At 40.3% G+C, this 24344-nt stretch overlaps 1 protein-coding gene across 1 annotated transcript in view; it reads right to left on the bottom strand.

Moving 5' to 3' along the window:
- MMP2 (matrix metallopeptidase 2) overlaps positions 1–23357 on the bottom strand; it is a 38177-nt gene extending 14820 nt beyond the window's left edge. The window contains exons 1-10 of the mRNA XM_072117651.1: positions 23055–23357; positions 18746–18969; positions 17397–17545; positions 17190–17318; positions 16525–16698; positions 10830–11003; positions 7359–7532; positions 7116–7271; positions 6654–6807; positions 2908–3044 (exon numbers count right to left, since the gene is read on the bottom strand). Of these exons, the coding sequence (XP_071973752.1) occupies positions 2908–3044; positions 6654–6807; positions 7116–7271; positions 7359–7532; positions 10830–11003; positions 16525–16698; positions 17190–17318; positions 17397–17545; positions 18746–18969; positions 23055–23195 (1612 nt within the window). The 5' untranslated portion in view covers positions 23196–23357. The remainder of the gene's footprint in view (positions 1–2907; positions 3045–6653; positions 6808–7115; positions 7272–7358; positions 7533–10829; positions 11004–16524; positions 16699–17189; positions 17319–17396; positions 17546–18745; positions 18970–23054) is intronic.
- Between the last annotated feature and the right edge of the window lie 987 nt (positions 23358–24344).

Below are 24344 nucleotides of genomic sequence, written 5' to 3'. Positions count from 1 at the left end.
CCCCCTGGTTCAAAACTCTATTATACAACATCAGCTGTCATTAAAGGGGTTGGCCCCATTTACACCAAGTTGTTTTGTTATGTGAAGGGGTTGCAGTTTATTAGGTAATTAACCAATATACATCTATTTCAAGCTCTGCGCTGCTTTCTTTCCCGCCCCCATAAATGAATACGCCTGACTGCTTCCAGCACGGTCTGGTGTCTCTATTGTACAGCGTGGCAGTTTTAGCTAGCGTTATAGGAGGGTTCCAATAAAGCTAGCACTACATCTGTGCCTGTTTATGGGTGACAGGTCCTCTTTAAGCTTGTCCAGTCTCTCCTGCAGATTAACTAATCCCCAAAATCCTCAAACTAATACACAAAATGCTTCTGCAGAAGAATTACCAATGTGGATATCCCATATGGATATCCACTGAAAAAAATGCTTGAAATAAGATGCCTTTGCAACACCCCTGCCAATGTATAGGCAAGGGGGTAGATGCGAATAGCACCCTCTCCCTCTCATGACCCATCTGGTAACCCAGGGCTGCAGCTTCCATAGTTTGGACACAGCTCCATCTCAATCATCCCAGCCTGCATCTACTATCAGACTTGTCCACCATTCATGTGGAACACTCACCACGACCACTCCAGTACCAGAATGCGAATCTGCTGTTTGAACGTTTTGGCCCGTTGCCTACTACCTGTTGTTCAATAAAGAACTGTGAGTTGATTTGCTCAATGTTGCCTCCGTCTGATCCCTGGATACGGCTGTTTACCACCATGGGCTCCCCCATCCATTACCCAGTGACTAATCATACAGACACTCAGGGGTTGGCCCAGGGATAAACCAGTACATCAACTTCTCCCTCCATATTTCTTGCACACCACCTATGGGACAGCCCTCCGGTCCCCATCCCAAGCACTGTGACAACAGCGTGACATAGGCCGCAATGACATCCATCATAAATCTGAACAAACACTATTTGATATGTCATCAAAGACATGTATTATAGAACCAAAGATAGAGGTGTCCAAATTCATTCTTCCCTCCAGCCTCTAAAAGTAACTAATCTCAAGCAAATATGGCTCATTTTCACGTGACTTTTTGAGGTAATTTTGTTATAGGTAATCAGGGGAAATTTCACATAGAAGAGGCAAATCTAGAAAGGATATTTCATAACCCTACCTAGTAAGTGTAAACTGGCCCTAACTTTCAGATTCAATGATACAACAATCTGGCCGCACAATGTGCCCCCATAGAGGACAAGCTAGGCGGCTGTGCCACAAAAGATACAGCAGGTGCTATTTTGGACCTGGATTCCTGCATAGCCACTCAGCTTCCTATGGAGAGGTGAAGGTGTGGAGCTTTCACCCCATTTCTTTTCCACCCAGCCACTTAATTTGTTCCAGGCTATGGCCCGGGTAAGGCACACAGTTGTGTGCACCAAGTCTAAGGGTGGACATACATGTCACAATAATGAAAAGCCGGGTTGCAGTTATTATTTGGCCGACCTCATCCAATCAACACATTGTTGATAATTTATTACAAAATTATTAGTGACTTTATTAAACAGTAACTAAATAATATTTTTGTAATGAAATATCAGTAAAATGGTTTCATTGGGACACAACACAACCACAGCTTAATAGCATCACTGCCACTTGATGACCAGACAACGTGTTTGGAGAAGTCTTAGTCTTGTTCACACAGACTCATCCGGTTTTGTTTTGCGGAGAGGACTGACTGTCTGGAAAAAGCTAATGAATCATGCTTGGGTAATTCTGAAATATATCTGATCTCATGGTCCATGTGGAAAACGTTAAAATGTAGCCATCTTGCAGACTTGTGGTTTTGAGATGGCCTAGAAACTGACAAAATGACACTACTCCACCACTACCGCAAGGAACATACAGTACAAATACTCACATAAAATCATTGCAACATAACCAATACTGAAAAAGGCAATGGTTGAAGTAAAAGGGTCAAGCTGATACAACATGGATTATGTCCAGATGTGCCCTGTAAGGTCTCCCTGAATGGCCTAAATTCACATCCAACAGTCACAGACCTCTACTTTGTGAGACATTACACACCTTCAAAGAGGCATACCCACAGGGTGTACCAAAGCCCAGAGCTTTTGTGACATATAGAGGAACTACAGTGTTATAAATAAACCTGATGGCTGTGGGCCACATAGATATTGGGCCAGGGGCATTACTAGGAGAGGCAGGGCCCCATAGCAGATGTTTGAATGGGGGGCCATACACCCTTAGAAAATATACACATTTGTATACTCAAACATTTATAACATTTAAACGCTCTTACACACACTTATGCACTAATAAATATGCTCTACAATGTGCAGCATAACATGTATATAATGGTGCACATCTTCCATTCTTTAATGTGTGAGATCAGATGCCGGGGCCCCCTGACACTGTGAGCCCCATGGCGGCTGCTATGGCTGCTACCGCTGTAGTTACGCCCCTGTATTGGGCCATAGAGGAGATAGTGGGCCATCCCAGAAATATTAGGTCACATTTATCAAAAGTAGTGCAAACTATATGCAGCTTGCCTGTGCAGTGTGCAGAGTGCGCTAGATTAATCATTAATCTAGGACACTGGAGCTAGGGAAGTGTGCATCAACTTTTTTTGGGTGCAACACAATTGTTTTGAGTCGCTATAATAAATGTGGTGCATGGTCCGATTCAGCACCGGAACGCCACTGTAGGTGCAGAATTTCATGGCATAGTGCAGACGCGACCACTTCATGTTAATTTTAAAAATGTTATTTGCAAGGCTACATGCGCATGAACATTGTCTAAAAAACTATCAAATCTCTCAGATAGCATATCACTGTACATACACTTATTCATATGGAGGGGTGAATAACCAAATATGGATGAAAAGTAAATTTATATTTACCTGCAAAGAAAATTGTCTTCTCATCTTGAGGATCTTCATAAACAGCATCAATTTTATCAGGTAACTCTGGCCAGAAAGTAGCAATAAGCAGGGGACCTGATGGCCTGCTCCTTCGGTTTACTGATCGCCATATGAATCTTGAAAAGAGCAGAAATTAAGATTTTTTTTTGAGGGTGTAACTTTATCTTATAGTCTAAGTTGTAGGTTTCCATAATGCATACCTCCCAACATTTGTGAAAGGGAAAGAGGGACAAAATGGCGGCATTATTATAATAATAAAAATCATCTCAATAAAAAAAAAAATTATCCTCATTGAGATTTGAACCCAGAACCTGCAGTGCCCATGTACAATAATGACAGAGCACCTCAACCCACTGAGCTATAATCTCTGTGATTATCTAGTTGTAGAATTTTGGTAACTAAGAACTATGACCTCTGTTACACTGTGACAGATTTACTGCCTTGGTATATAGGGAGGGATCTTCTCAGAAATTATTGTAATTATTGAGACTATTATTATTATTATGGAGATTATTATTATTATTATTATTATTATTATTATTGAGATGATTATTATTATTTTTACCATTATTAATAATCGTCTCCATTATAATAAAAAATAATAAAATTTATAATAATAATAATAATAGTTTCAATAATTAACATAAATAATCTCTGAGAAGATCCCTCTCTATATATCAGCAGTAAGTCTGTGTCACAGTGTAACAGCGGCAGATAACACTTCTTAGTTACCAGAAATTCTCAGCTCTGTATCACTGGGCTTATAGCTCAGTTAGTTAAGGCTCCTGTCTGCAGTGCAGAGGGTCCCAGGTCCGAATCTCAGCCTGAGCAAAACTTTATTTAATTTAATTAAATAAAGAGCTTGTGTCCGGGGAAGCCCTGGAGACCATATAAGGACAGATGCTGATCTGACCTGATGACGTGGTCCCTGCTCTCTCCGGTAAGCCGACACTTCTCTGAAAAGGATTCCCTGCCCGATGTCTGCTCTGGGGAACCCTAGGAGATGCAGTGACCATATATGGATAGAGATCTGAACCTGATGACGTGGTCCCTGCTCTCCGCTAAGCCCGACACTTCTCTGAAAAGGATTCCCTGCCCGATGTCTGCTCTGGGGAACCCTAGGAGATGCAGTGACCATATAAGGACAGATGCTGATCTGAAGCTGATGACGTGGTCCCTGCTCTCTCCGCTAAGCCTGACACTTCTCTGAAAAGGATTCCCTGCCCGATGTCTGCTCTGGGGAACCCTAGGAGATGCAGTGACCATATATGGACAGATGCTGATCTGAAGCTGATGACGTGGTCCCTGCTCTCTCCGCTAAGCCTGACACTTCTCTGAAAAGGATTCCCTTCCCGATGTCTGTAGAAGCCATTCTGTACTGTGAGTTCAGGCTTTCAAAGTATTTACTATGCGGACACAGCACCGGGACCCAGCGGGACCTGGGGGGAAAATCCGTGACAATCTCATAGCTGCCCGTGACGTGGGGCAGAGGTAAGAAAAACTGGATTTTCCCGGCAAAATCGGGACGGTTGGGAGCTATGATAACGACTAGTTTTGTAGCAGATGTATAGTACGTATGTGGTAATGTTTGGTTGTATGTCAATGTATGGTCCCTACAGAAATATCCCTACAGGCAAATAGGCAAATATTTCTATTATTTAGCATGCAGTTATCCATCAGTAGTGTGAACCTGGAAACCCCTTTAAGGGCCATGTATGAATGATGTTATTGGAATTCTGTTACAAATTCTGTAATAGGATTCACAAATATAGAAGAAATATCTTTCTATCTTGTATGACACATTCACACACTAAGCAAGATAAAGGTTCCAGGCAATTTCCACTATTAAAATGAATCCATGGCATAGTGTTAGTATACACCATGACCTTATCATCAGTGGAAACCCACCATTCGTTGTAACAGAATGGTTTTTGCAGTTTTTCCTACACAACTGTGCTCCTGTTCACTTTTACAACCAACTATGGTCCGATCCTGAAGTTTGACCTCCTAGCAATAAAACTGTAATGTAAGAAAGCAGTTTTAAAATCCAGTTGTATCTAAAATTAGATTGCACTAAAGTTAATAGGTTAAGAATAGAGATGAGCGAGCACTAAAATGCTCGGGTGCTCGTTACTCGAGCCGAACATTTCCAGATGCTCGAGTGCTCGTTTCGAGTAACGAGCCCCATTGAAGTCAATGGGAGACCCGAGCATTTTTCAAAGGGACCATGGTTCAGGAATAAAATGTGTTATTTAATTGAAAAATAATGTCTTCTGATAATTTGCAAACATCTGCGATCTATTCTTCACTGTTCCGCGCGTATATTATCTCCCGACAAGTTAGCAGATGTAAAGAACAGTGAAGAATAGAATAAAAACAGTGAACACAGTGAACACAGTGAACACAGGATCATTTAAGATAAAAACACAGTGCAGAACACAGTGCAGAATAGATTACAGATGTTCGGCACATCTGCTTACTTGTCGGGAGATACGCGCGGAACGGCGCGAACAAAATAGCATGTGAAGAACAATATATATGTGTGTGAAGAACACATTGCAGATGTTTAAATACATCTGCAATGTGTTCTTCACACATATATATTGTTCTTCACATGCTATTTTGTTCGCGCCGTTCCGCGCGTATCTCCCGACAAGTAAGCAGATGTGCCGAACATCTGTAATCTATTCTGCACTGTGTTCTGCACTGTGTTTTTATCTTAAATGATCCTGTGTTCACTGTTTTTATTCTATTCTTCATTGTTCTTCACTGTGTTTTTTTTAATTAAATGCTCGATCTAGAGCAGGGGAAATACTCGTCCGAGCAACGAGCCGTCTCGAGTACCCTAATGCTCGACCGAGCATCAAGCTCGGACGAGCATGTTCGCTCATCTCTAGTTAAGAATAAGTTTTATGAGCATCTACACTTTTAACCAATAACATTTATATATATTGGTGCACATTTACTAAGGGTCCTGCAGCCGCGATTCCGTTTTGCGCCAAATCGCCCGGTTTTTGGCGCACGTGATCGGATTGTGGTGCATCGGCCCCGGCTTTCACGCAATAGAAATCAGGGGGCATGGCCATCGGACAACCCGACGGATTTGGAAAACTGCGGAATTTAGGAAACGATTTGTGTCGCAAGACACGCAATCACAGGGCCCGGGAACAAGAAGGTGAACATTAATCCACCCACGGCTCTTTATGGACAAGTGGTTTATTTTCCTGAATCGCCCTTACTAAAAACTACACTCTTTTACTTACCTTGTTCCAGTGCTCCCCTCGCAGTACTACAGCCTGGCTGCACTGTACTTGCACAATGAGGTGTAGGGCTTCAGCTTCATTAAAGAAATGCACAAGTGCAGGGAGCACAAGAGTCGGGTCCGATGCATCTCATCAGACTCATCTCTCTATTTGGGACACAAAACCACCCGTCCATAAGGACCTGTGGGTGGTTTAGTGTTCCAAATCACCCTTAAAAAAATACATTTTGTTTATTAATTGTAAGGCTGTGTTCACATTGATGCCATATATTAGACTTATAAAGGAAGCCATGATGCTGGGGCCGAAAACATTGTAGGATAAATGGTGACTGAGTCCAATCTTTAGTGGATCCTCATGATACATGCTGTGTCAAGTATGATGGAAACTCTAAAAGCATGTCCAAGAGAACATGTGAACATAACTTTACTGAGATGTTAACTCAATATCACTTATTTTCCATACCTGTCTTTAAAGAAAAATATCTCTCCTCTGATTTGTGAAATGCCATCAAATACAATGTCACTTTTGCAGAGCTCTGGAGTAACAGGGCCTAATGTGGGGGAAGGTCCTGGTCCAGGGCCAGGACCAGGTCCAGGTTTACTTTCCGATCCTGCTCCTGGAAAAGACAAGTATGAATAAAAATCCATCAGGTACACACTACAAAATACATTTAGACTTAATACTAATACCAATTTTCAGATGCAGTTTTTGAAGGTGTGGATCACAATAGGTAAGAACATATAATTGAAAGAAGCTGTTTCTCTTCTTTTTTTCCTTCCCTAGTTTGGACATCAAAAACTGCATCTGAAAAACTGAGCATGTGAATGCACCCTCAATGTGATGGCAGGGAAGGACTTTTCAACATATTCAATATGATCATTTGTTTAGGTCCATGCTCAACAGTACATAGTAACAATAACTCACCATAAAGCTCTTGGATCCCATTGACATCATCTTGGGAAAGTCTGAAGTTCTTGACATAAGTGTATATTGGAGCCATAAGGGCACCCGGGTCATCAGAATGCTCGAGTCCAAGAGCATGTCCAAACTCATGGGCAGCAACAAGAAAGAGGCTATAACCTGCAGAAAAATCCATGTAGAATATTGTTGTTGATGGAAGGAAAGATTCATTTCTGCTTCATTATACACTCCCTTCCACTTGTGTACCTTGATCAGGACAGAATCCCCATTTACGGTCATCATCGTAGCTGCTGCTAGTGGCACACCATAGTTTGCCATCACTTCTTCCAGAACTGGTGCATGAGTTATATTTATTGCCAAGGAAAGTAAAAGGGAAGACGCATGGGGAGCCTTCTGCATTTCCTCCAACTGTGGACAGTGCTGTAATTATAAAGATTTATATAAAATCTACAGAATCCCTTGTCACAAGAGTACGGTCTATCGCTATTGAAGCTATAAAAATCAAACATTTTATTCTTGGCTACAGGAAAAAACTCCTCCTATTTCTCTTTTGAATCCCATCTAAACAAAATCTACCATCAGAGCCAAGCATGATAAACCAGGGGCACTTCCTCATAGATCCATACACTGTGACAGTGGTAATCTTCTTATATTTGTTATCCATGGCCTCCCCCTTTCTTCTTTTTGCTAATGAGCCTGAAGGACTCCTGGGAGTGTTACCAAAGCCCCTCCATACAGCAGATTCACAGTCTGTATCAGTTCTCCATGTGCTGAAACTTCCTCTACTTAGGGTGCAGAGGAGGAGCCCTTCAGGCTCATTAACATAATTTTAAAAGTTGATTTGAGAAGGAAGGAGGCCATGGATAACAAATCTAAGAGGATTACCACAGTCACTGTCCCTGGATCTATGAGTTAACTGTCCCTGGTTTATCATACTTGATTTTGATGGTAAATTTTCTTCAAGACTTCTTATAAATCTACCACAATGTGTTTAGTACTGGTAAAAAGAAATAGCATGTAATAGATTGTAAGCTCTTGTGAGCTCTGATATTGCTTTATCTGTCTTATTTTTGTATGTATATGTACCCAATGAATATGGTGGTGCTAGCTCACTGGCCTCACTGACCTCTATTGAGCACAACCGCAAAGCGGTGAAGCACCGTGTATGGAAGCACTGCAAATTATAGGGCAGATCCAATTCAGGGCATTTTTGCTGTATATCGGGCGGGTGAGCAGAGCTACCCTGCCAAGAGGGCAGTGATCATTTACAAAAAGCAAGTTGCTATAGGAGGAAGACAAGGGTCAGCTCCAAGTTTCCATAGACCCCTGGGCAACAGAGCCTCAGTGGGCCCCTTTGAAGGGAATAAGACAGTCTCTTGTTTCCTAGTTTATCATACCAAACAGTCCTCTCATGGTTATTTTATATACCACCCCTCACACCCTATGGATTCATTAGCTACAGCCCCCTTCAGTCCCCTTGTGTACAGCCTTATACCCCCCTCCCAGCAGCTCTGTACCCCGCCTGTTGCCCAGGTATGCCCAGTGCTGGCGCCAGTCCTGAAGACCTTTCAAATGTCAAATTTTAAGGGATATTCCAGTGCATTGGAAAATTGAAGCAGTTGCCCAAAGCAACCATTCAGATTTTAGCTTTTAGTATTGGTGACCCTTCAAATATTAAAGCAGCAACTCAGTTTTATTGAAACCACCACTTTTATATTCACGTTTCCTCCAAAATGAATTTCCCTCAAGATGAATTTTTATTCCAGGATTGTAGCTGTACTTCTCCATCACCTCTGCTGTAATCTTTAACCAGAATACTGCTACTACACTTACACAGAGCATAGAAGAATTGCTGTGCAACAGCAATACAGTAAATAGAGTGAAGAAAACTCAGTAGTGCAGTATATACAGCTCTCCAGGGCTTCTTTCTAATACTCACTCCAGCTTTGTATGATCAGAACAGATTTTCTTCACGCCTGTGTGATCTAGTGGCTATATTTCATGACAGATTTTTGTATTCATAGTTTGGAGATCTGAAAAGAACACTTCAAAAACAAGAAAAGTTTCCCTTCTTATAAAAGCAAGTTATGTTCCTTTAGAAAAAATAAAAGAAAACTAATCTTCCAACCCTTGTCAATAGTCACTGTTGATATAAATTAGGTCAGGAAACATTTCTTTGGCGCGGTACAAAGCAGCAGCCTTATTCCTATTTACTGACACATGAAGTCAGTTGACCTCCCAAGAAATCCTAACAGTGGCTCTCTGTTACGTTCTCAGCCAGCTTAGCCCAACATGCCCTATGTTATTGGCTGTGCACACAGTGCTTTCCGGTAAGTCATACTGAGTCACCCTTCTGCTATTCTCTACTCTCTATGAACAGTATAATGAGTTTACTTATACCTCCAGTTTACAACCCAGCAACAGAAGTTCACAAAAAAAAACCCTTAAGACCCCTAGAGATGATTTGTCACCACTGGACAATATTTGCTTAAAGCAATTCTGCCTAAGATATTCCGTTTTAATACACTACGCAACCTTGAGAAGCAAGCCAACGAAAACATGAGTGTGGATTTTCTTTGGTAAATGGTTGCTACCGTGAAATCCAATGAATCATTTAAATTTTTCTGGTCACATGCTGAAGAAACAACTTGGCTTTCTGTGGTTGTCATATGTGTGTATGTTTATGTGCAATCATTAAATTAGAGAGTCCATTGTTTACAGGTAAATGCATGAACATCACTTCGCCACTGTATAAAAATGTAGTGATGATGAAGTAGCTATGAGACTTACCATTGGTTATGTAATTGTGTCTGTACATAGAGGGGCAAGGCTATGCCAAAGCTCTGGGTAGGAAACGTCAGACAAAGGGATGGCCTCCTATCACGTAATGCAGATGGACATGCACAGGGATAATTGCATGGCTAAATGTGAAATATATCTGAAGGGGTTGCTGTGAAAATGACCGTATATACTCGAGTAGAAGCCGACCCGAGTATAAACCGAGGCCCCTAATTTTACCACAAAAACCTGGGAAAAGCTATTTACTCGAGTATAAGCCAAGGGTGGGGAATGCATTGGTCACAGCCTCCCCATTATATAGCCTGCCAAACCCTTCCCCATAGTATATAGCCACCACCTGCTCCCCAGTATATAGCCTGCCAGCCCATATCCCCCAGTATATAGCCAGCTCCCTGCCCCAGTATATAGCCAGTAGCGGGGGAAGCTGGAAAGGTGAGTTTTGATACATTTTTTTAATCGAGTATAAGCCGAGTTTGGGTTTTCAGCACATTTTATGTGCTGAAAAACTAGGCTTATACTCGAGTATATATGGTAATTACAAAAGCAAAGAAACAAAAATACAAAAGGAGGGGGGAATTTAAAAATAATAAAGAGCATGTACTCGCTTCTCTCCTTACTCCCGTTCACCCGGGGCCTCGCCCGTCACTGCTGGCCTTTGCACAACATACATGCAGAAGTGGTCGGGGCAGCACTGCCAGCTGCTTTATACAAACAGATATCAGCAGTGACAGGCGATGCCGAGGATAGACAGGAATACCCCAGGAGGTAAGTAAATGCTCTTTATTAATATTTTTAAAGCTCCCTCAAGCAATATATATAAAAATGTATTCCTGGACTACCCATTTAAGATGCATACAAAATGAGGGCCATTGGCTATAATATCCATGTTTCACTGCAAGACAAATCTAAATAACACACCTGTTTCTGGGCAGAATCCATAAGATTTATCTTGGTCATAATCTTCTGTTGTCGCACACCACCTGTAGCCATCTGTCCGTCCCTCGGTGGTACAGCTCTCATAGCTTTTGCCTTGAAACTTAAAAGGAAACTTGCAAGGTTTTCCATCTGCGTTTCCAGCTAAAGTGAATAATACTGGAGGATAGAAAAAAGTATATGATCAGGGGGAGATTGTTACGCACTTGGTTTTAATCCTTATTTCAGATAAACTTAGATGCAAATTTGTGAACAGCAGTAAGTGTCCTAAACTAACTCTGTTGCCAAATCTATCACAATTTATATATAACATGCATAACTTGGACCCAAAGAAAATTGCTAAATATTCTTCAAATCATTATGAAAATGAGGATTTCTGTCACTCAAGGCATTGCCACATTTAAATAATCTCCCCATTCACTATGATCAGACACGAATGAGATATACTGAATGAAAGGCGCATGTACAAAATTTGCTTCACAAGCAGGAATGGGGCTGAGCTGGGCAATGAGGAAAGTGGCGCAGGACTTGAAGAGAGTGGCACTAAGATCAGGCACTGCGGAGTGTTGTAGATGGGTTTGACATGACAAGGCACTGGGACACTTCTTTGTTTGCAGACAGTAACTTTTTCACAGATAAAAACTTTTATAAAATAATACTAAAATAAATAATAAGAAGAAATAATCACAATTTGACACGTTAAATGAGTAATTTTTTCTTGACAAGAAGCTTCTCTCTAAGACAGTAGGAACTACTGGAGAGACAATTACCTCTCATCACTTGCGCTCCGTGCACATGAACGAGCATACAGCCAATGCACAAGGAAGAGGAGAGGTGAGCGCTGCACATCCCTCCCCTCTCTAAAGAGAAGCAAGCGGCCATCGCCGTAGTACAGAATAATACCGATGGGTGTTTCCGTTTTGCGCCGCTGGAACAGGGATTTAAAAGGGTTTTTTGGCGCACGCGATCGGATTTTGGAGCAATCGCACCAGCTTTAATGCGGCTCAAATCGGGGTGTGGGCCGTCGATGATCCGACGGATTCGGACAGACCGCAGGATTTAACTTCAAAATTGTGTCGCAAGCCAAGCACTTACATACACCGGGAAGAAGAAGGTAAACTCCGGCGGACCTGAGTGGGTAAGCGACACATGCAGGATATCGGCGCATGATCTTCATGAATCGTGGCAGAGTTCATCCCATACATCGTGTGCGCGATATCCTGCATGTGTCGCTGACCCGCTCAGGTCCGCTGGAGTTCACCATCTTCTTCCTGGTGTATGCGACACAATTTAAATGTTACATCCCGCGCTTAGTCCGAATCAGTCAGATCGTCCGGCCCCTCCCCAACACTCCCCCCCCCCCCCCATTTGTGTTGCATGAAAGCCGGCGCCGATGCTCCAATGTCCGATCGCATGCACCAAAATACCCTGCTAAATACTGCGCAAAATATGGGACGATAGTGCTGTCCGTGGACCTTAGTAAATGAGCCCCAGTGTGTTCACCAAACCAAGGCTGAATGCCAAAGGTGTCAATGAGGGCAGATATCGGTCCCTCACATGTTCGTGTACATGCTCCTGAGATGTAAAGGAAAATTTCTCCATTTAGCAGTGTTGCTGCTGCTTTAGAAGCCAGTAGTCTTGAGCTCAAGTTTCAAACATTATATTACACAAGTGTTTGTATGGCATAAAACTCTTGTTTGTAAATATTTTACAAACTGACAACCAATAAACAGTTAGAATATCAGAAAACAGCATGCGCAGAACGCCGGGGACTCGGACGTAGCTGCGCGCTGAAGATGAAATGGTAGGCAGAGAAAAGAGGCTACTGGGGCGTGGAATAGCCGCGATGTGTAGCCTCATGTCCGGCTACTCCACGCCCCAGTAGCCGCTTAAAAAAATGTATATATCCGTGGATTAAAGTTTTCTAAAAGATAGCCGGGATATGAGGATTAGCCCAAAAAGGGCTATCCTCACGTCCCATTCATCCACCTACAACCAGATCTCCCTTTATAGGGAGAATCGTGGTGGTAGGTTCCCTTTAAGTAGTTCTGCACATGAGTTGTGCACAGAAGTTGTTCATGCTGTGTTCAGCTTTGCAATGAACGTCATGCCCGGTCAGTTAGAAGAGTAGTAAATGTCCCACAGAGAAACTTGAGCTGCTTGTTGGCACCCATAGTCAGATTAGTCCTAATTACACAGAACTGAACGATGTATTCATTTCCATCTGCTGATGAGAACCAGAACGGTTTTCATGAAAAGTCTTAATTTATAGGAAAGTACCCTCTCGATCAAAGCGTACTTCTGATCTGTGTGGCGCAGCTTCTCTTGTCCTGGCAATCGGATATTACTGGCAGAAGAAGGCAAGTCTAGCCAAACATATGGCAAAGTAGCATAAGGCCAGGGATACATTGCTACTCTTTTTGCAGTGTTACTTATAGACGTTTGGTACAGATACAGACTGCTGAGTATACTAATGTGGGCTGCAGCTGTAACCCATCAGTAGCTCTATGAAAAGTCCCTGGTATCAGCCTTACTTCCTGGCAGAGAGTAACATCTAGGGTATGATCTACCCCTTTATAATGTTTATGTTCTTATACATTTTTACATAACATATACATAAAATTATCTTTAGTACATTTAACTGTATGGTGAACTGATGACCTTATGGTAATATCTGTGTCAGCATTATTCTCAGTCAACAAGTGTGACAGAGGATGCACTGATTTACACTGTTCTCTCTGAACACTGGTATGTTCCTTCCTAGCTGCATTGATTAATTATGCACCGAACCCAGAAGTCTTCTTTCTGGTTTACTAACAGCTAACCTGCTCTTTATCCTGTCAGCATTGGAAACAGGATTCTGACATCACATAAATCCAGGGAACTTATCCCCAGTGCTTGTTATAGTTCACCCTTGACTAAACTTGCTTTTATTTTGTCAGCTTTAGTCTGGTTTCTTCGGACCTCTTGGCTTGTCTTCCTGTTTATCCCTTTGTTCATTGATTTGGTACTTTGTTTTCCTCTAGGTTTTTGACTAGGCTCTGATGACCTTTCTTATTTGCTTGTTTGTTTGTCTTGTCCTCCTCTGTTGTTATCACTTAGAATAATACTGGGACTGTCGCTAGATTACTGTCCACTGCCCTGAGTGGTTTCGAGCACATAGGTAGGGAATGTCTGGTGGGATTAGTTTCAGGACTCGCCATTTTTGACTTTCTGTTTCCAGTCTGTCTCTAATACTTATATAATGATACAGCATAATAGAATAAAAGTAGCCTCCGTGGTCTAAGCAAGAGCAACATGGTGACATACAGTCATCAACATAGATTACAATGTTCCACTATTACACTGATATTAAATATGGTCATGAAGCAAACCTCAAGGAACAAAAACCTTGACACAAATGTACCACAAGAGTTCTAATATTTAATTCCAAGAAATTCCTTCAAAGGTGTAAACAGTGTACAGATTAAAAATAAATGGTTGCTTTTAACTAGACACAGTGCTACACCTGTCCCCTGTTTTGTGTGGTACTGCAGCTGAGCCCTGGTGGGCTGCGTTGCAATGCCAGGGACAGGCCACAGGCTGATGTACCCTGGTCTGTGGATGAAAGCATACATGTTCTTCTAATACTTAACAAGCCCTTTAAAAAAAAAAATGTCCCAGTGTCCTTTCACATTCAGGGCTTTTTATCTCCTGAAAGATCTCCATTTGACTGTGTGATTTTAACCAAATGGAATGCTTTTTTTCTGCTGACACCACTTCCAGGCCACTGTGGTCTAAATTGTTCTTGGATAAGTTAGAAAACAAAGAACATTTTTTTAGGGCACTGACTCATGCAGGCTGCCTTGTAACTACATAGGAGTGTAGCAAACCTTGGAAGGAAATGGTCCTTTTAATGAGAAACATATGTCCTAGCTGCCTACAGAAAAATCCCTTGCAAATGTTTGGAAAGATCAAAAACTGCCTGCAAATCAAATATACAATACACTCTTTACAAACCTTTAACCATTCACTGGAGATTCTTTGTAATCGCATTGTTAGTGCACCCTACCGGAGGTTGATGGACCTGGGCAACTTTACAGACTCAGCATTAAGGCCCCTTAACTCATAGTTATTTATTGTTCTGTTCTCCACATATTGGGCAGGAGAACTTATTGGGTTTACAGTATCCAGAGGAAGGTAAAACTAAAACCAATGGTAGCAAAGTTTGGTTCACTGGTAGCTTATGTCAGTGGCACACTAGGCAACTGCCCAGGGCAATTATTTATATAAAACCTTTTTCTCTGTTTTCATTCTCATTTAGGGTTCATTTACACAGCCGTTCATGGGGACATACATGCGGCCACAAATTTGCGGCTGCATATACGTCCCCATAGATGGCAATGTCTCCCCGGTGGTAGGTTGCCACACATGTGGCTCTATCTGCTCTATCTTTTTGAGAGTGTGCGGCCGCATGCCGCTGTTTCCTATGGAGGGAGGAGGGGTCACCTGCACGGCGGGCATACCGCCTGTGAATGTACCCTTACACTGTACGGCAGTATTGTTTAGGTGGTATTATTGAGATACTGGGAGGCAAGAAACCATTCAATAAGGCTCTGTAATAGCCACGCTCTATCATTACTGATTATGGCTCAGTAATACATAAGCATGAGCACTTACATATGTATCATCATTCAAGGTGCAATGGTAAGACCCCTTGGTACTCAGGCTACATAGATTTGAGCATTATAGCAAGAACTAAAGCAAAAAATTGAAGCTATACCAAACACTTGTGTATTATGTGGATTAAATTACAACATGTTAGACAATGGTAGTAACTTTGCTTTTTGTCCCTACAAATGTTCCTTCTTAAGTCACTAAAAATCCTAACAGAGCTACATACTGTATTTTAAAAAGAAATCTACAGGAAGAATGTATTTTCCTTAGCAGTATGGTGTCCTACTCTGGCCTTCTAATGTTTTTTTCAGTACGTATAAAGACTGCTCCGCACAGTTCCTTCCAATGTTTAAATTTGAGAGAGGGAGGTCACGTTTTTGCTGCACATAGATTTTTATGTGTTTTTATTTCTATTACAAGTGTTTTGCTGTGTTACCCTTACATCTGCAATGTATTTTTCATGTCGTACAGTGAGGCCTATAAAATATGCACAAAAATGAAAGTGAGAAACAAACTAATAGCACTTTTTCATTTCACATTTCACTACAACTATATTTTGCAGCAACATGAGCATTAAACACACTTAAAAAACACAATGGCTCACATTTATCAAAACTAATGCAAACTGCTTAAATTACTTCAATTTATAAAAGTAGATGTGAAAAGTAGAATTGGTAATGGGTGAAAATGGCATTTTTTGGGTTCCTTAAAAATAGGTTAACCTTGGTGCCGCCCTAATGCCCAGCTTCATAGGGTTTGGCAAAGCAGAGAGTCTATTGCTTTCTGTTCTGCCAAAGCTGTAAACTGTCCTTGTGTCTTGAGATCAAAGCACATTCAATGGATGCACTCAGTCCTGCATTTCACTAAAATTAGGTGATTGTAATCTCCTAGGCTAACATTGTTGCAGTTCCTATTCTGTTAAGACAAATTATCAACTAAGACATTTAAAAAATCTCACTCTGCTATAGAGGTAGCGTAGAAAATGAAACAATAGCACAGAACAAGTGTCACTGAAGGCACTTACATTCATGAGGACAAAACCCGTATTTCCCATCTTTATCAAAGTTGTAGGTGGTTGAACACCAAAGGAATCCATCACTTCGTCCGGAATCCGTGCAGCTGTTGTATTCCTTGTCATTGAAGAGGAAAGGAAATTTGCAGAACTCACCATCAGCATTTCCATATTTCACCTTCACAACTGTGGAGGGGAATAGAAATATATATATATACATAATAATGTAGCATCTGTGTAATGGGTTTTGTGAAACCAAATTTTACTCAATAGATATGAGCAAGTTTAAACCTGATTAGAAGAAATATGTAGCAGTATCTATCACTCCTCTATTTCTAGGCCTATGCTCAGCCAACAGGACTGGATATTTTGGAGTGTTTAGTGTGAATACATGTATTGTATGCATTGCAATTGCAACAATTCGTTATTTTCTTATTTTAGCTTCAGGAATCCAGATGAAATCTAGAAAACTGCATTAAGAAGTAAACTAAAAAATTAAGTTCCAATTACTAAAAAGATATTTTAATAAAATTATCTGCACAGAATCGTAGACGATATACTATATTCAAATTTTGGGAATTCATTTTAAAAATAACTGTACTGAAAATTTGAATATGCTACCATTGAGTCCTACAGACTATAATATGGAAAAAATGTAAGCCATAGTGCTGCAGTACCTTGTCCTTCTCCTAAAGTCCAAAGCTCATCATCATCAAAATGGGAATCTCCACCGATTCCTGATCCTGGCGCAAAAGCATGAGCCAAAAGTCCATCTTTACCATCAAATGGATAACCATCGCCATGCTCTGCAAATCAGATAAATTATATAGCTACAGGGGTCAAGGATAAAGGATTAGCATATCTAGTGACTAAAAATGAATTACCCCAGCGACCAAAATTGATCATAATATCAGCATCCCCATCCATGAGTCGTGTAAACTTTAAAGGGGTGACATCACTCCAGACTTGAAATGCCCGAGCAAAAGCATCATCCACAGTTTCAGAGTCCAGGTCTGTTGTGTACCCTAAGATCCTAAAGAAGACTATAAAATGTTTAGTGAAAAGTATATCATATGGTTCAATAACAATTTATTGTGGTGCATATATTACAAGATGATAATTACAAAGGATGGAAATGAAGCATTCCGAAATACAGGGCATTATTGAGCATGATGAGTCTATGATTTTACTGAGTTATTAACCCAGAAGTATTAAAAGTATTCTTCACTTTAGGGCTTTCCCCCTTAACAATAAACCGTTTACAAAGATGGCCCCAGATGCTGCCCCCAGCCATGATACATGGCTTTACTTCTACATCATCTCAAGGGACATTAAATTGACTCTCCACCCAGAAGACATCATTAACTATATACTGTGCAGGTAGGTGCACACATTGTGTGGTTCTGCCACCTTTTCAGGTCTGTTCTAATACATGTGATGTTAGTCACAGATATGCTCCATATACTGCTCAGGTCCAACACAGTGGTGACCAAAAAGCAGCTTGCTTGAAGAATTTTAGAATATGCATAATAAGGGAACATAACAATCAGTAAGGTCTGAAGCTAGGTCTGTTGACTATGCATGTCTATAGTCAAACTATGCCTGCTTGGTGGAGGGTCACTTAAGGATGTATTCTCATCTGGGCATTCACATTTAAATGAAGTCATGCTGTCTATTAGAAACAAGATAGTCATCTTTGGATTCGACCACCACTGCAATCTACCAGCAGTGGCCAAACATGCGCTACTGAGGCACTGGACCTCCTGGATTCAGAGATCCTTACCATAGGATGGCTGTGAGACATGCAGTTACTCCCAGAGATTTCATATGAGAAAACAATTTGTTTCTTTGCACAATCTCTCCAACAGCGGTTGTTGTATCCAAGGACACCTATCATATGTTTCTAAGAACCACAAAACTAAAGTTATGGGAAATTATCTTCACATGGGAACATTTCTTCATTTGAAGAAATGTACTGTATATATATGGCAAATGAATTACATTAAATGTGAATGCCCACATGAGAATTGCCATTTACCAATAGTTTCTCAGAGTAATTCAGGGCTGGTCAGGTCATCCAGAGCAAAAATGACTCCATATTGCCATTATTCACAAAGAAAAAAGGATCCTAAGCAGGAACATGCTTCAATAAAATTCCTAATATGGTTTATGACAATGGATGTGCTAAATTAGACAAACAGTAAACACCTTTAAGGACAGATCATGAATTCACCTGTATGTTATATCATTCTTTTCCCATTTTGGCTTCCTGGGGAAGAACTGATAGTTAGACACATCTGGGTTACCACATCGAGGCTTTTTCATTGTTTCAATTGTCTTTTGGTCCATCTCTCCTGTTTCTGGAATATGAAAGAACTTTTGCATTTTCTTCAATGTGTCCTTTAACACCATCAGGCATGTGTCTTTTGGGCAGCCATAGTATTTCAGTAGGTATTGCTGTATGATAACATTAAGATGATATAAGTATTATACTTTGATGTAGTAGAATTTAATATATAACCCTAGAGTACAGTATTACCAGCATACAGGGGCATACTATGAGATTGAATATCTCAATAAACCGCATACTGTACAACATTCTACAATTTTACATATATGGGTTGAGCACAACACATAGGTGTAGTGTGCAGGTTAGGCAATACAAAAATTGCAATACAAAATTCAGATGATCTGAGAACACACATTGGATTAACTCTTAAGAGTAATTGGGGACCCCACCTTTGGAACCCTTAGCACTGGGCCCATTAGCATTTAATAAAGACAAGGCACTGCACAGAGATTCCATCATTTCAATAAAAAAAATGATTTTAGAGTGAAGATGTTTGTGTGAAGATGATCTACTGGCCATAATGGTTCTACATGTCATTTTGTATAATATATTTTGTTTTTCCTTACAGCATATTTAATTCTGGAAATACATCTAGTCCCTGATGTTGATGCAGCGATGGGCATTCTGCCATTGTTTTGCTTGTTTCCGGATGTGTTGTGTAACTAGACTTAAAAGCGATCACATCAACTGCTTGTATGCAATATATATCATGTGACAACATTGTTTCAACACCATTGAATGTCTGATACCTTGTACCCTAGTTCCATAAAAACAAGCAAAAAAAAGAAAAAAAGTTTTCTTAAAAGGATGCTATCCAACGTTGTATTACATGGTGGTACATTTATCTGACTTGGTAAATACTATGACAATACTATGACAACTAGGCAGATCCTTGAAGAATTAGAGAAGCACAGATCTGAGCACTAGGAGTAACCAGCAAATTACACGTTTTATTGTACAAGTTTTTACAAAATACAAGTTTTATTGTACGTCAGATTTACATCAGGAGCTTCCACTGTTGGTTAATAGCAGTAATGTTTATTGTACAATTGTTTATGTGCTTTATTGTAAGCCAATACTAGGAGTGGAGATCTCACAGAACACACAAAAATCTTCCCAATATACCTTATCTCTCAATAGTCTAAACTTATGCAAAAACTGATATAATAACTGAGATGTCACCTGGCTCTGAGATTTTGTGACAAGGTGCCATCATTGGTTCAATGTAATTAATGCAGTTCTACTTAAAAAAACAGGCAGATCCTTCTACTGCTTTCCCTTTTGCAGATCACCTTGTCAGGTGTACAGTGACTTATAGGCCAAGCATGCTCTGTTCGGGATTCTGGGTAAGGAATATGAAAATAAGTTAAATAAGTTAAGAAGTTGCAAAGACAATCTTCATAAGAAATATTAATTTCCACCTATGCCTACAGCCTTTCTGCTACCTGAACAAGTTCTCTCTTTTGATGAGATGTAATGACATCAAAACAGAACTGTCTACAGTGTGTCGACTATTCCTTTAAGGTAGATCCTTCTACTGCTTTTCCTATTGGAGATCACTTTGTCAGGTGTATGGAGACTTATAGGCCAAGAGTGCTTTGTTGGGGATTCTAGGTAAGGACATGAAATTAATTATAAAATTTCAAACACAATGGGGCACATATACTAAAAGTACGCAGACCGCATTTCTGTCTGGTTTCACGGCAGCTTTCATGCAACACAAATTGGGGGGCGGGATGATTCGGACAAATCACGGGATTCAACTTTAAAATTGTGTCGCATATAATGCACTTACATACACCAGGAAGAAGATGGTGAACTCCGACGGACCTGATCGGGAAAGCGGCACATGCAGGAAATGGGGCGCACGCTGTAAGGGAATCTCGGCAGCTGTACATTCTCGTCAGGGAACACACCTCTGGGATCGCACAGGAAGGTGTAAGTAAATGTGCCCCAATGTTCTTAAGAAGTATTCATTTCTACCTGACCTACACCTAAGGACTTTCGCCTCAGAAGTTGCTGATTACAGTGTGGTGACTATTCCTTTTAAAAAAGACTAACTGGTTTCGTTATTATCCAACATCATTAAATTTAGCTTCTTGAAAGTCAGACAATAAAGGGATTGTACCAAGAATTATTGTTAAAGTCTGTCAGAGTCTTGAAAGTTGCCAAGCACAGCACTCGGTTATCTCTGTTGTTTAGGTCCATTAAAATCACTTGAGAAATGAAATTGCCCTTAAAGGAAACCTACCATTTGATTTGCTGCATTATGAAGCAAACATACCTTGAGAATGCTGTAGCTACACTGATGCAGGATAATATCTTGGTTAATCCCTGTGCTGAGTGGTTTTGCTGAAAAAACATATATAACATTATGATAATGAAGCTGTCTCGCTTCTGTGGCTCCTTCAGCGCTTGTCTAGCAAGGAGAGGATGATGTAATCTGGCTTGTGCCTGGAGGCAAATTAATCAATTGTGGCACCATCCCCCAGCTGCTGCGTATGAGTGACCATCCCCCAGTTCAGGTTGATTAGTCATGCTTGACTAACCTCCATTTGTAATTTCAAGCTCCTGTAATGTGTCAGCCAGTCTGTCCCAGCTTTCCCAAGGTCCTGAATGTTATAATTGTTTTATGAGCAAAAGCAATCAGCTCAGGGATTAACCAAGATATGATCCTGCATCAGTGTAGCTACAGCATTCTCAAGGTATGTTTGCTTCATAATGCATCAAATCAAATGGTAAGTTTCCTTTAATAAAATGAATTTCTTACATCCTACAGATACAAACATAAGCCAGGTTCTAATTTGGTGATTGTTATTTATTAAGTAATTTTTATAGTATGACTGTTCAAAAATTATAAGAAATTTAAGAACACATTTTTACAAATTTTAGCTATTTTTTAATTTTTTTCATAAATAAATTCAAAATATATAACTCAAATGTTTCAAGCAACATGAAGTACAATGTGTTACAAAAAACAATCTCAAAATCAACTTGGTATAATAAAGTATTCCAAAGTTATTACAATATAAATTTACATATGTAAGATTTGAAAAATGGGTCTGGGTCCAAAAGGTCAAAATAGGCTATGTCCTTAAGGGGTTAAGGTAGCACTATAGGCAGGGTATTTATTTTTCCAGCCTGGAAAACATATTTAGATTTTCATACAAAGAATCCTGAAAAGGGCATTGTAGACCTTAAAGGTGGCCTACATAAGCAATCTCCATAAGGAGAAAGAACCCCTTCCTGATCTACCTCTATGGCCTCTCACCATGCCAAACCAGTTGCCTGTACTCTGCCGACTAGACGTTATAACATTGAATAGGCACAATGTATAGTTAGTTATCTCTTCTCTTTGGAAGCAACTAACTGATTTGGCTATCATCCCATGTCACTGGGCTTCTTGAAAGTCAGACATTGATGTAAAAGGAGCTGTCTTACTTAAGGTAGCATTGGCGGCGTGGTTTCCCTTTTCTACCCTGGAAAGCTTATTTGCATATTCCTTACTCAAAGTAAGGCCTGCAAAGGAGAATTTCTTTTCTGACCTACCTTTGGTTCATAGTACTATAACAAATGCTTAAAAGGCTCTGCTATTCAATTGCGGAGCCAATTATTGGATTATAAAAGTTGAATTCTGAATTCACTCTTTTTTTGACAGACTTAAGGTTACATATGTGTTGACAATCCCAGTCAGTTTGCTTTGTTGTCAAGTAACATCTAAAGTTTCCAATAGTGTTAAGCCAACCCAACCTTAATTCATACCTGCATTACATGTGTAAGTTTAGTTTATATTATCGTAACTCCTTGGGATTAAATATGTGATGGCCCCCCTTGGCTCACAGATATCCCCCTTGGTGTCACAGTTGTTAATGCGGCCCTGGATTACTGTTGGTTAATAGCAGTATTATAAATCTATGTGAGTTTTGTACCTAAGGAGCACCTCGGATATACATGTTTGGTGTCCACCTTTGGATTACTACGTTATTAAATGTGTTTTTCTTTTTCTGGAAGGACAAACAGAACAATATTTTGCTATCATTTAGGAAAAAATATTTTCCTGTGTAGAGGAGAAAGAAGTTTCAGGATTTCCAATGAGTAAGAACTGTTTCTGAAATATATTCAGGAGTGAAATGCATGCTAGAGTCAGATATATACCTAAAAAAGAACAATGAAAAGTCATTATGCTACTTACAGTGACCATGTCTTTGTCTGACTTGGGCGAGCTGTCCCCTGGAAACTTAATGATGGGAGAAGGTGCAGCTGTATTCTGATCAAACTGAACAAAGAGCTGGTAATAAAAGGCACAAAGCTGAAGTATGTGAAGGGTCTTCATGTTTTCTGGGTCCTGCCACGTCTGTAGATATCTCAGGAGCTTCTGCCCGAAGCTCTGGGCACTGAAGAGGTAACAAATCCCTGTGTGTGGGTGCTGAGGTTTATGGTTAGGCTAAGTTCCTTTGTATGTGAAAGATCCAGATGTACTGTGCATTCTGCAAAGGAAACAGGAGAGGAGGAGGGAGGCCAGATGTGGTGGGTAGGATGTCCTTAGTAACCCTTACACTACCAATTTATGGTTGAACTGAAAAATTCTCTTTGTAGATGACCCGTGTGTGAAATTATATAGGCAGCTGTATAATAAACCTTGACTGATCAGTTTAGCATTACATTTCTAAAGCACATACTGTATGTAAATTTTGATGTACACAATTATCAGACATACCAGCCTATAATAACTTTGGTTTTCTTTGACCTAAAATTATAATTAATATACTAACAAAAACAACCCTGATAATTAAATACAATTATTCTTGACAGTACCAGCCAAATTACAGTGCCCCACTAAAAATAATAGCAGTGATGCCCCTCCACCACAGAGTTCTCATAAATGTTGCAAACGCTGTGCCCCATGATACCATGTTTCTCCAAAAATAAGACTGTGTCTTATATTAATTTTTGCTCCCAAAGAGGGACTAGGTCTTATTTTCAGGGGATGTCTTATTTTTCACATTTGTTGTTGAACAAAAATTCTATTTCTCTAATATCCTTTATGAATCTCTAAACTCTGAAAAGCTGAATTTGTTGTGACTCAATTTCAATTGGAATCATTGGCCCCAATCTCTCATGTTTAGAAATAGCACTTTTCTAAAATGACCCCTTCTTGTCTGTGTAGCTGCTTGTATTGCATTTGCAGCGCAACAGGGATTTTATCCCATGAATTCTTCCCCCATGTCACAAACTTTTGCAGCATCTAAAAGATCTACTAATGCTAACATATGACATGGGGGGAGCTGCTACAATGACTGCTGCTTATTTTCAGAAGAGGCCTTATATTTCTAAGCTTGAACAAAGTTGTCCTAGGTCTTATTTTCGGAGTATGTCCTATTATAGGGGAAACAGGGTATTTCCAGCCATAGTTCCCTTTCAATAGAGCAACCAACAACAGACCTGTAAGTCAGACAGGGCTATATTAGAAGGAGGGTGAAAG

The sequence above is a fragment of the Engystomops pustulosus genome, chromosome 7 (genome assembly GCF_040894005.1).
Source record: "Engystomops pustulosus chromosome 7, aEngPut4.maternal, whole genome shotgun sequence".
Taxonomy (NCBI): domain Eukaryota; kingdom Metazoa; phylum Chordata; class Amphibia; order Anura; family Leptodactylidae; genus Engystomops; species Engystomops pustulosus.
The sequence above is the reverse complement of the archived record's forward strand: the minus strand, read 5'-3'. Positions and strand labels throughout refer to the sequence as shown.